The sequence below is a fragment of the Thunnus thynnus genome, chromosome 21 (assembly GCF_963924715.1).
Source record: "Thunnus thynnus chromosome 21, fThuThy2.1, whole genome shotgun sequence".
Lineage (NCBI taxonomy): Eukaryota > Metazoa > Chordata > Actinopteri > Scombriformes > Scombridae > Thunnus > Thunnus thynnus.
The window spans coordinates 8,728,734-8,742,262 of record NC_089537.1 but is presented as its reverse complement, the minus strand read 5'-3'; the positions used below and the strand labels follow the sequence as shown (position 1 = coordinate 8,742,262).

Below are 13,529 nucleotides of genomic sequence, written 5' to 3'. Positions count from 1 at the left end.
GAGGAGCCCTCATCTAAAACAAGACACATTTTTTCATGTGTGACACACCTTCGACGGGTTCATGACTCCTCTGGAGTTCACACACACACACACACACACACACAGCGGTTATAACCACAGCCTCTGACACCTGGACCCGTGTGTTATGACTTGAGCCTGTCACACTCACTGACTCCTGTTGATAAACATATGTTATCACTCCAGTAGCATGGAAGTGATACGTGCCTACAGGGATGTACTGTACATCTCTGTGGCAGGACAAGTGTGTGCTCTCTTTGCTGCTTATATGTAGACAATGTGAGACACACAGGGGGAGGAGACGGAGAGACTGAAGGAGAGTGCTCGGGTATTCAACTGGACAGCGAGTGTGTGTGTTTGTGAACTGACTGTGCAGTGTATGGGAATGTCTGGCACGCCTCCAGAGGTATCCCACAGATAGGGAATCCTGCTTGATGTGACCATGAATAGAAAGCCTTCCCCACCCCCTGAACCCACCCAGCCCTTTGATGTCAGGGGGTCACACAGAGCCCTCGCAGCTCCGGGGGGACATAGTTACTCCCAACGCCTGGCAACCTCCACATGCCCTGCCAGGCCCGCTGTCTGCTCTGCCCAGCCAGGAGAAAAGCTTAAAGCAGAAACTGCTGCTGATCTGCAAGGAGGAAATTCAGATTACATGGACTGTATAACTGTCGATGCTCGTAGACGAGGCCAAAGTACAAGTTCTTGGCCTCAGTTTAGTCACTCAAATTGACTAATCGAGTTCTAAAAATCACATAATGTTCGTTTCATATAAGAGGGCCGCAGCCAGACGACGATTAGAGATTAGATCTCCGCGACATCCGTTCTGTTAATGCGACCTTAACAAAACCCGCTGAGAATTATTATCTGACTCTATGGTTTTAGCATCTTTCAGCTCGTTGTTTTTGCTTTTATAACGTTACTGTTTTGGCTTATTCTCACTGCTCTCATTAGCGTTGTTTCCACACACAACAGGCAGGTGTTTTCAGAATGTTTCCAGCACCAAACAGTCAAAGTTAGCGACTAGCTGGGTGAACATAGCGGAGCATTTAGCAGCGAAAGATATTTTTCTGACGAGTTGTTGAAGACCAAAACAGAGCTAAAAGGAGAGTGAATATTGGACTAACATGGCCAGAAAAATTCACGTTGATGTTACTCTTCGTCCACTGGATGTGTAAATAGTTTCGCCATATCAACTTAAAAGATGATAATATGTTCATGACTTGTTTCTGCTTCCCCCAGTGGCAAAAAAAAACCCTTTGTCATTGCATTTCAGCCATCTTCACCGCCACTTGTACGATGTTTGGCCTCAAGGGTAAAGCTTGGCTCTGTTGCATCGTTCTCTGATTGGTTAATTAATGCCTCAGTGCTGATCACACAGTATAGAAGCAGTCATTGAGATACTGTATTTGTCAGTTTTGTCTACATTTAATTGACCTTTTCGTATTATCTACACTCAAAAACGAACTTTTAAGCTCAAATTTGAATGGATGAAAGTTCATAACAGTGCTGAGGATAATGGAAAGTTTGAACATCTAGAGTGTCATGTGAACTGAGCGAACTCCAGCTGCTGTTGAAGACCAACTAATATGGTCCTGGAACAAGTGAGTAGGTGGCCCTTTAGTTAAGATTGATTTGTCTACTGAGTATAAGGGAACTGCAATTGATCATACCTGCCAAGCGACCAACCTAATGGTAATTTTGGCACTGTTAGGCGAGTGATTTGATCCTATCAACTCTGTCAGTGACACAACTTGTATTGTGTGATCAGCTGTATGGGAAAAACAAAAAAACAATCAAACAAAGAGTCGAAGGCTAAAGAAAGTTGGTTTCTTAACATAGCCTGGCAAGCAGACATACGTCAGTCATGTCTCTGAAAGATTTATGACGTGACAATCATATGTCAGCATTTTTGGAAATCTTTATTCGCCATCTGCATCGTGCCACGATACCATCATATCAAACGTGTCCGCTTTGGAGTGTTTTTGAAAAGCTTGGTTTTGGGGGTAGGAATTGCGTGGAAAAAAGATGTATTTTTAAATGTATCCACTTTAGTTGGGATGTCAATTCTTTATTTGCTGAACCAGCCAGATCCAGAAACCAATGCGTTGACTAAAGGTACATTAGATCTAAAAATAAAACTGAGTTAAATTTAAGCTGCTCTGTAATATCCATGACTAATGTGGAAAATGAAGTCATCGGAATGTGCTTCAGTGGCAGAGCCTAATGAAGACTTTCCCATCTATTCATTAAGCACCCACAATATATCCACCTTCTTCTGTTTGTGTCTGTCTTCCAGTCTATGTCTGTCTTCTCTCTCTCCCCTTGTCTCGGCTCCCTTTTCTCTCTCCTTGGGTCTCAGCTGGCTCTGTTCCTGTGGCCCTTTGATCTCAGTGAAAGGGTTTGGAGCTTTAAAGTGCTTCTGTTTCCGCTGTCAGGAGCCCCTCTCTTCCTCCTCTCTGGTTTAGGCTTTCAGAGCGGTGGCAGCCTTGCGCTGTAGCTGGGTGGGTTAGGAGGTTGGGGGGTTGGTGGGTGAATGGGGGGGGGGGTGGGTGGGTGGGGGACAGGTTTCTATGAGGTGGTGAGATTGAGGTGAGGTTAAGGGGGGATGGGCGTGTGATGCTGTCAGCCTCGGTCAGGAGAGGACCTGACACCTGACTGATTCCCGTTCCCTCCAAAAACCCCCAGTTCCCAACTCACTCAGCCCCTTGTGGCCACAGGCGTAATTTGTCAAGAGGAGACACTGGTACACCTGGGTTTGACTTAAACCCTCGTATTTTTATTCTACCTCTTCTTACTGTATATTTCATATATATGAAAACACCTTCTTCAAAGTGTTGAACATCCCTCCAGTACATTGCATTAACATATTGTGCAACTTGGCTGCTATAGCATTATTTAGTCAACTCCTATTAAGAAAAAAAAAGTGTAACTTGGCTTTTGCCATAATACAAAATGATGTTATTCAGTGAAGTGCTTTGGTAGCCAATCAAATATGTGCAAATGCACATCGAGCACTGTATTTCTACTGTTTACCTAGCAATTGTTGCAATGCAAAAAAACCCAAAAAAACATTGATAATTTCAAGGGCAGTAAAATCCTTCATCATAATATTTATAATAATAATAATTATAAACTAATGTGCAGTGTTTTGCTAAGCCACCATAATGGTGTATCTATTGGACTCTCTGTACTATATTTAATTGTCTCACCAGTGCCTGAAGCACTTCCATAAACACAGCACCATGCTTTTTTAAAAAAAATGCAATTATTTTAAGTGCTGTTATTGGTCTGAATGTGCGCTTACTTTGATAAGGATTTGTTCTGCAAGTCATGCAGGTCCCCCCGTACCAAACCCACTGAATATGTGCCACGTAGGCATACATTTAGTGCAGTCATACTATGTTAGCTAACACTAGGCTACATACATTTAACTGCCTGCTCATCATTTTCACTTACAGTCAATGTAAAACAAACCAAAACACAACACAGCAAATAACCACCTGTATCAAGTCAAGGTAACTTGGAACGTATAATTAACCAACACAAATGCAATGTTTGTAGCATTGAATCGTATCCATAGCAACAAGTGTCATAGTGGTGAAGTAGGCGGTTGTGAAGGGTGCTTTTGACCTATATATACTATTTAAATATCAGTTATATAAATAAATAAAATAAATGAGACCATGATATTTTTTTTTTTCTAAAATTAAGACCATATTTTCATTTCTGTTGCTGGTTTGCAAATCCAATTTAGTTAAGAGGATAAATATGTTGGAAGTGTTTCCATTGAACTTTCATTATAATTTGCTGTGGTAACTTTTAATGGCCGTTGCTCAAAAGTCTCAATATTAATTTTGTAAAGATTTATCAAGATTAAATATGATGCACTGTACTGTTTGTGAAATATAAGGACTGGGTTTAATCTAACATCTGTTGGAGTTGGTACATATTGTGACTCAGCTTTTTTTTAATTTCATTTTAACTCTCCTCTTTGGACTCCAGCAGCTACACAGTTCTTGGATTATTGGATTTGGACTCTCCTATTTCCAGAACACTTCTGTGAAGTGCACATCAAGAAATTTTCATTTTATTTCATGCGCAACCATTTCATGCCCGAGCTATAAGTATTTTGCAAAGCACAGTTTCCTGTTTTAGCTGACCGCTGTGTCACTACCATCAGGTCTAACTGCTGCACCACAATGATACCTTCTGTGCTTCGGTGAAGTCATCAACCGTTCACCGCAACTGTGTGTTTCAACTGCAGCGCTGACCAAAAAACTTATTAGTGTTGATATAACCTTGTTCCAAGCAAAGATTCAAGGCCTGTTTACATGAACACACACCCCTCCATGAAACCTCAAAACCTTATGGGGGCATATTTACATTTGGCAAGTACATATTCATCCAGTGAAATAAGACGACAGTTAAAAATCCACAGACTGCCCCGTGTAAACATGCAATGTCTTAAAGAGGCGCTGGCTGGTTTAAGTCTGGCCACGTGAAAGGAAATGGCTTCCATATGTCAGGAGCTCAATCTTTCCTTGTGCCCTGTTTGCAGGATGTCTTCTTTTGAGGGTTCATACAAATTATAAACCTACGAAGGGAAAGTAGAGGAACGGAGGAAAAAGGTTTTTTCTGTGGTAAGAAGTAGCCTGCAAAACCCTGCGGTAGAGCTTTGATGTAAATCTTAAATCAGGTGTAACTAAGACGCTACTTCTCTGGCGCACACCTACGCTCGCACACAGGGCGAACATTCATGCGCACACACACACACACACATACTGCACGTTGTCAGATTACTTCCTTTCGTCATGTTGATTAATGCATACTGGCAGATGCTAAGGCGATCACGGCCCTGCAGAGAGCGGCTGAACGCCCAGGATCGGCCGTTCCCTTGCTCTTTCTCTCACACATACAGACACACCGCACTCCTCCAAACCATCCATCTCTCTCCTGTCCTCCTCAAATCCCCTCACACCTGGCTCTGCGCCCCTTGAGACCTCTTTTTCTCTCCTCCTCCTTTTACTCCCCCTGTTCCCTAACTCTTCTCTGTCCGCCCTTCCCTCCCAATTCATAGTCCATATCTTCACACGCTCCCTCCTTTTCCACCTCCCGACTACTGTTCGTGCCCTAACTGTTCCCACTTTCTTGGCAGCCCTCCCTCATATCCTCTCTCCGCACCTTCCTCCTCTCCCTCTCTTTCTCTCTTCAATTGTTTCCCTCACCTTTCAGCGGGCTAAATTCTCCCTCTTTCTCATGCCACCACCCTGACCATCCCTTTTTTTCTTTCTTCCTCTCTCAGTACTCCCGGCCTGCCAGTAGGACTCCGTTCTTATTCGCTTAGTTAATTGGAAAAACAAGGCAAGCAGAGGCATTTAGCCAGGGTCAGTGTAGGGAGACGCAGCCAACGCATGACAGGGTTAATCAGTGTCATGGCAGCCAGAGTGGGTGTCTGGCTCTCCTCAAACAGGCATGTGGAGGGCCAGACGAGGGGAAAAAAAAGTCATTACATTTTTCTACCTTTCCTCCTGGGTCCTTATTTCTATATCTAAAATGTCTGAAATGTCATATGCAGCCATTTCAGGCACACAGGAATATTTGTCCCTTATATCGTGCAGTGGAATGCACTCTTTAACCCTCCTCTAGAGTTTTAAATGTAAGTTGCATTCGATGAGATAGATTTCATGTGCAGGATATGGTTAAATGTTTCTGTTTCTGTTTCTCCGTCTCCTCTGTTCTGTTTTCTGTCGTCATAAGTGACAGAGAGTCTCCCTCTTCACTTGCGTGTGCTCCTTTGTGCAGGAGTGTGTACGTGTGTGTGTGTGAGATGCTTGGTCAACCATGTGACATCAAAGTGAGCGTCACTCTGCAGCTGTGTTGTGATCGGTGCAAATGAGGCATGTAATGGTGGCGTGTGGGCACATGACTTGCTTATCATAAACACACACTCTCTCTCTCTCTTTCTCTCTCTCTCTCTCCCTCTCTCTCTCACACATACACACACACACACACACACACACCTGTTTTTGAAGTGCACAGTTGCCCTCAGCATGGCCTGCTCGGTGTGGAGGAAGTAAAACATTTCTCATGAATTGTTTGACAGGAGACGTGCAGAAATGCACGAATCGAATGGAGGTGGGAAGAAAAAACATTCCATGACCATTGTGTTTTCGGTGTCAGATACAATCCCTAAATCTGTCACCTTCGCGCACTTTCACACAGCGAGGATTCCTCTGAGATTCCTCTCGGCCTTTTCTCATACACCTGCCTCAGCATCACTGAGACATGTTGTCACACACTTGACGCAGTGAAAGCCTTGAAAATGGTCCCAGAGCCCCTTTTTGGGCTAATTACAGAAAGGCTCCTGAAGACTAAAGTTTGTGTGTGTGAATGCCTGTGTACACATATGTCCTCGAGTGTGTGTTGTTTCCGCTCCTCGGTGCTCATTATTGGCCCTGGCCTGAGCTCTTTCATTAGGGGGGCTGTGAAGTGGAGGGACGGCGGGGCCGGTAGGGGATCAGGGGACGGGGCGGAGGTCGTAATTGGGCTGTTCCGCTCCCCTGGCCTTCCTCAAGGTCACTGTGAGACAAACTCTGGGCCAGGTCTCTCACTCTTTCCTCCCCTTTTCTCCCAGCTTTTCCCACCCTTTTCCTCCATCTCACCTCCCTCTTGAAAAAACCTCCACTTTTTCTCTCCCTCCCTCCTTTTCGCTCATCCTCTCCTTCTCCTGGGGTCTTTTGTCACAGTAGACTGGTCCACCGGGGAGCGGCAGAGAAGTGGAGGGGCTAATTCAGTCTAATCTCTTAGCCTGTTAATGTCTGGCTGATATGTGGATTTCTCCACATCCTCAGGGGAAGGCCTTTGTGGTGAAGGCCATCATTATGAAGTTTCCTAGCCCTCCTAGCCAATTATAAGAAGGGAGACAAATTAGTTCATCTCAAACTTGGCTCTTAAGAAGTTTTCCTGATTGTTCTCAACTTTATTTCACATCTCGGGCCAGAGAGACAGTTCACAGGAAAGGTTTTTGATAAAGAAAATAGCCCGATTGTGTTCATATTTCCTATTTTAAGGAAGATCGTGAATTTTCTCTGAGACTCAATGGTGGATTTTCGCACAGCGTTGTATCCACCACGTGCAATTCTGTACACAGTTTCAACTCAAAGCCAAGTTTGAAGCCATCTGAGTAAAGTGGTGTAGCGTTGCTTGTCTGGTGCTGGTCAGCGGTGAGCTCGGTCTAACATTTCCCTCTGATTAAGATGCAGTGGTGAAAGCTGCCTTTGATCTGAGGAAATGTCTGCGTAGGGAGCAGTTGGAATGCAGCGCTCTCCTCTCTGCCTTGCAGATGGAGGGAGAGAGATAGTGTCACAGTCCATTTGTCTGGCCTTGCCACCGCCAGTCCACCCACGGTAGCAGAATCTGTTTGTTCAGAGCCAGCCAGGCCTAATGAAACGAGCGTGTTGTTGCTTTTACATGTGTAAATGTGCGGATTCGAGTGGCTTATTGATGTTTTATCTTTTGTTTATATCATGTCGGTCACACAAGAGCTGAATCAGTGCATAATTCAAGATGTTACTTAATTAGTCTGATTCCTGTAAGCACATTTCAAAACGTCCAGCTCATTCGTGTCGCTTATGATCTAACTATCCTCTTATGAGAATTATCTATCGCAGGAATGTTTACACTAGCTTCAACTTTCATTAAACTTCATTCAAACTTTCAACTGAAAATGAGTGTTCCTGTGATTACTGTCTAAAAGTCACTCAAATTAGCATCACTGTTTACAGCACTTACACACATTTTCCTCAGTAAGTGCTCTAAGTTTTGAAGCACATTCAAAACATGTACTCACTTCCTTTCTATATTTCCTTTTTCTCTGTGTTTTTTTCTGCAGGCCTCCTGCGCTGGCGGGCAGTCCAGCTTTCTCCGACATCTCCCTCATCCGGATCTCGCCCCAGCGGAACCCCTCCGTGGGGGCGGAGTCGCCCTTTCACCCCTCGCACCCCTACATCAACCCATACATGGACTACATCCGTTCACTTCACAGCAGCCCCTCCATCTCCGTTCTGTCAGCCACCCGGGGCCTCAGCCCTGCAGATGGTGAATAAAGTGAAACATACACCGACGCACACAAAGCTCAACGCATATACACACACACTCAGGGGCGCAGATGCACACTCAGCACACACATGCACATCTGCACACAACCCCAGCGGAGCAGAAATAGACGATAAGGACTCAGTAGACCCTTAAAAATAATTGTTGAAATCGATTAGTTAGGTTCGATTGATAGTAGGAGGGAACTCGATTCTCTGGATCAGTTTAATTCCTGTTTGAGATCAGAGGAGGTCAGGTGAGAGGCAACCAGATCCATCTCTATTAAGACTCAGGGGTTGGTGAGATGTTATCTGAGGGAGGGAGTGTGTGGATTGCAGTATTATGAGTGTGGCGTGATCCGTGTGGGTGGGGGCGCAGGTTGGAGAGAGGCTAATCCTTTTGATCTGTGAGTCATGTCAGAGACCTCTGGAGGATGCATCAGTGAGCGGCAGGGTCACGTACAGTTACACTGTGCACACCGGGGGAGGGTCGGATTCAAGTTCAGGGTTGGGGTGTGTGTGTGTGTGTGTGAGGGGGGGTGGGGGGTGGGGGGTGGGGGTTATTGTGTTCTACAGGAGGGAGCATTTGTTTCCTGCGATCTCAAGATGGATGTGGACTGGGAAATCAATTACAGTGGACACCAGAACCACTCAAATTAAAAAGATTTAAAAAAAAAAACCCCAAAACAATACAAAATAATAATAAAATCCAGAAGGAAGAACTCCAGCTTTAAAATAAATATGCTAAAAGCTACGCTAAAAGCAGCTTAGTGTTGTTTTGATGATGATTTTAGTATTTAATAGTGCTGAAACAAGAGGCTCATTAACTGACTTGACAGAAAATGAATCAACAACATCTTTGATCATTTTGAAGACTAATTAAGTCATATATTGTTTTGTTTTATATCATTGTAAACTAAATACTTTGGGTTTTGTGACTGTTGGTCAAACAAAACACCCAACATGAAGATGTCATCTTGTCTGGCATTTTTCACTGTTTTCTGACATTTTAAAGGCTAATTTTTTGTTCATAGATTAATGTCCAAAATAATAACTCTATAATAAAAAAAAATCCTTAGTTGCAGCCTTAGTTTTTTAAGATGATGCAAAGGTGTCTTGTACCATCCAGAGGTAAAAAAAAAAAAGAGTCAGAGATAAAACTGCTGTAAATTTTCCACCATTAAAAAATAAGCTGATCAAAGAGCTTATTTGCCAGAAATCTATCTTCACCTTGAAGGTCTTGAAATGGCCCGATGACCTATTCCGGCACTCATGTCCTCAGCCATCAACCTTTTGGCACTTCAGCAGCAGAGACCCACTTTAACTCCCCATCTTGTGTTGAAGTGTATTTCTGAAACGGCAGATAGCTGGGGCATTTCCTCCACACCAGCAAACTCCACTCCATCTCACCCAGGTCTGTTAAAAGCTGTATCTATGTGAAAACTACGAGTCTGTGCTCGCAGCCTCACTCAACCCCTCTCGTGCACTCTACTCTTTCTGCGAACAGGAAGTGTATACTCGAGCTGAAACTCTCTACCCGCCAATTTTCCATTACCACAACATAATGTGCACCAGTCTCAGCTTGCTTTAAATCAAAATAGTTTCTCCAACCTACCACGCGATCCTCTTTCAATTCATAAGGCTGTGAATTGTGAATGAGCCACCTAATTACTCCTTTAATCAATCTGGTGATTAATTAACCCATCAGCTTTTGTGTTGTTAGTATATCACCACGCTTACAGGGAGCCTCCTACTTCAATATGCAAAGATTTTTTCTTCTACCAAAAAGTACATTTGAATAATGATGAATTAATTAACAGAATCTAATGGAGATTTAAAGTGGGTGGGATTTAGTGCCACCCTCTTGCTGCCACACATTTGCTTTCACATCTTTTTTTTTTTTTTTTTTTTTTTTTGCTCCTCCCTCACAATATTTCTCTCTTTTCCGTGTGAGTTCAGAGGTAGGCTTGCCCCTGATCCTATTGTTGTGCTGAAGGAGCACCCGGTGGCTCACCAAGTCCTGAGGCACGTCTCTCCCTTCTCCATGTCGAGTGCCACACTGACAGCCTTCCCCCACTCCCCCCTTTTTTTGCCCCCAGGATCGCACTCTGATGCCAGCATTTCTGATTTAGAAATTCTGCAAAGCCCTTTTCTGTGCGTGGATACTGAATGGGCCACATTATGGTTGAATGCAAAAGCAAAGCTAAGGCGGAACAGTGGAGACAATTAAGAAACTCCCCCTTTCCACTGAAGACATAATACCCAGATCGAATTAATTTAGAATTTTTTCTTACATTCATTCAACCAATCATGGATGCATATTGCAGGCATACAGGCCAGCCTTAAGAGGAAATCTCCTCATACAGTGTTTCTTTATTTATTTCTTCAATTGGGGAAAAAAGAGCAGCAGCACTCTGTGGGTCTGAACCGATTCCATATTTGCATCCAAAACCACAGTGTTAGTCTTTTCCCTCTCTCTTTCTTAGAATATTTGCATAAGGAAGCCCACCGCCAGATGTTTATTTTTAGGCTACGGTTCAAGGACTTACAGCACTCTATAACTAAGGGAATGACTTGGAAAAGAGAGGCATTTAGAAAAAGAGAGAGAAAGTAAAGTGGAGGCAGAAATCGTTTGCTGTATCTTTATGCATGCAGATCTATCTGGGCAGATTTAGGCCTTTTGTTTTCCTATAAGGGAACAGAGTCGAGGAGCAGGTTGCATATCTGCAGACTGCAGCCCTGATGTGTACGACGCACAAGCACCATCTCTGGCATAAGATGTGTCAGCCCACATACTCTTACCACACACACACACACACACGCACACACACACATATATGTACTTGTGCACTCTCTCCAAGTGATCAAGGAACAGAAAGAAGAGGAGAAAAGGCTTTTTAAGAATTGTATTGTAAGACGATCAGTTATGCTGTGCTCGGCATGAATGCATCAATCAAACACTAATGCACACTCACTGTAATCTCTGAGCAAGCATCCCGTAATCCCCAGTGAGACTCTCTACTTCAGGTGACGCTCCCTGTGCAGCTGTTTTGCTTAACTTGATGGTGTTGCTAATGTGCTCATTACTGTTCTGCTGAGCTGATTATCATCTAATGTAAATGAACACAAGTTTATAACGCAGTGCAGGTGCTTTCCCTGTCATGTTTTTCTCACTACCTAATTCTTTTTTTCTTCCCCTTTATCTTCTATCTGTTCCTACCTTCTCTTCTACAAATATTATCTCTCTACCCACATCTTTTTTTTTGAAAATGTCCTTCTCTACATCGTCTTCATCTCCTCACTCTTTGGTTTCTTTGTTTCCTCTTTGCTGACCGGACCGTCTCTCCCGCTCCAGCTCCTCACACAGGTCTGACCACAGCTGAGTACTACCACCAAATGGCTCTGCTGGCGGGCCACCGGAGCCCGTACACGGCCGACCTGCTCCCCTCTGTGGCGTCCACGGCCGGCGCCAGCAGCGCCAGCGCTCTGCACATGGAGTATCTGCAGGCGATGGAAAGTAAGTCTGCATCGATCTCACGCATGACTCATGAACCTCTCAGAAGGTGTAGCGACACAACCCACGATCGTATTACTATTATGACATGAGATCCAAAACTGATCTTTCAACACTTTACCTTGGTGATACTAACACATCGGCCAAGTTGAATTAATATAATACATCATTCGGCTTTGCATATAGTCGCCGTGCTGTGAAAACCATGTATCTCCTAGATGTTTTCAGCTTTGTGAACGTGCATTTTTCAGATTATCCAATAGGTCTTTAATTTATTTATTTTAAGAAGTAGGATACATTTCTCAAACTCTACAGCAACATGTAAATGAATGTTTTTATCTATGCCATTAAGTGTGGAAACGTGTAGGTGTCGATGTTAAAACAGATAAATATGGTTGAAACATTTTTACACACATCTAGGCTACATATAACTGCTATATATTTTAGTATGTGGAAGGTTCTGACTGCACATTAAAATGTGATCATTGAAATTATGTTTTTTAGGTAACTTAGACATCCAAAAAACTTTCACCAAAAATGAGCCTTGGTTGAAAGACGCTTACCAAATCCACGCCCACTGGGTTTGCACTTCAAAGTATTATTAGTGCACACATGCATATTAAAGCATGGGTGGCCCCAGTGGGAATTCAACCCTTAAACTGCACTTTCATAACACACCTAGCTTGTCCTATATATAGATCAAGCTACAGCTCAACCGCAGCGAGGAGAGACCTGCAACTTCACTGTGACATGATTTAAATGAGCCATTGTCTTAATGTGTTGGTCTCAGGACTGTGTGCAGAGGACTTATGCTAATGAGTTATTTTAAAGTGTAAATAGGAAATTAAACGCACACTGAATCTTAGAAAGGTCGGACAGCCTCACCCCGCTCCCTTTGATGAGAATGTATTTAGTCAGGCAGACGCCGCTTTCATGGAAATCCGGGGTGAAGTTCCCCGTATTCCTCAGAACAAACTAATTAAAACTAGCCAAACTTGTGCGGGTATCAGAAAATTAATTGCTATTAAGTGGGAATTGGAATGTCCCACCATTCATCACTGGAGAAATCCTTTCTTCTTTGTCACTTTTTAAGATTAATAGACCGAAACAAAACAAATAGGGCCAAATTTAAGTGGAGATGCAGTGCTCTTCACTTAAAAATCGCCTGTGATCATTGCTGGTAATAACTCATCATGTTTCAACAATGTGTGTTCCAACGCCTGAAAAATTAACACTTTAAAGCTTTGTTGGATTTGAGAAAAAAAAAAAAAAAAAAAAAACATACAAAGAGCAGAGTCTATCAAGAGGCTTCCACTGATAATCTGGGCTACCATGTTACTGCGGCTATTTTAGTCTATTTCACATCAGTGTAATTACCTTCAGCGAGAGCTGTGCTAATGAAACAATGGGCCTGTCCTGCCTATTTGCGCTTTAATGGGCTATTGTCTACGTTCTTACTGCCTAATTAGTGCCAAGGCTCTCATAGATCACTAAAGTCTGTATTTGTGGTCTTTATTAGATCATTTCTGTGCTATATTTTCCTGTATTAAGGTGTTTTTCTTATTAATGGGCTCACTTTTCGTTACATTTAAGCATTTTGAACACATTTTGTATAACAATCCAATTAATTGTAATTATTAATTATACTTTGTGAACTGTAATTTTAGTAGACTGAGAGTAATTTTATCTATACAAATGTTGAGACAAGTCTTTGTGTTGAAAGGTAATTAAAATATTATGTTAAGAAACAGTATTATTACCATTTTTCATGTCCAGAAGTGTCTTTACTTATCTCCTAAATCAACTATTCTGTTACACAAAAAAATTCCGGTCAGCCTATTTACACTAGAGGCCTCCCCTGCGACAGCGTCCCTCTGAGGTGGCCCCCAGGTGTGACGACG

At 43.1% G+C, this 13,529-nt stretch overlaps 1 protein-coding gene across 1 annotated transcript in view; it reads left to right on the top strand.

Annotated features, from left to right (window-relative positions):
* gli3 (GLI family zinc finger 3) overlaps positions 1-13,529 on the top strand; it is a 95,895-nt gene that overhangs the window by 62,496 nt on the left and 19,870 nt on the right. The window contains exons 5-6 of the mRNA XM_067578755.1: positions 7,913-8,118; positions 11,470-11,631. Of these exons, the coding sequence (XP_067434856.1) occupies positions 7,913-8,118; positions 11,470-11,631 (368 nt within the window). The remainder of the gene's footprint in view (positions 1-7,912; positions 8,119-11,469; positions 11,632-13,529) is intronic.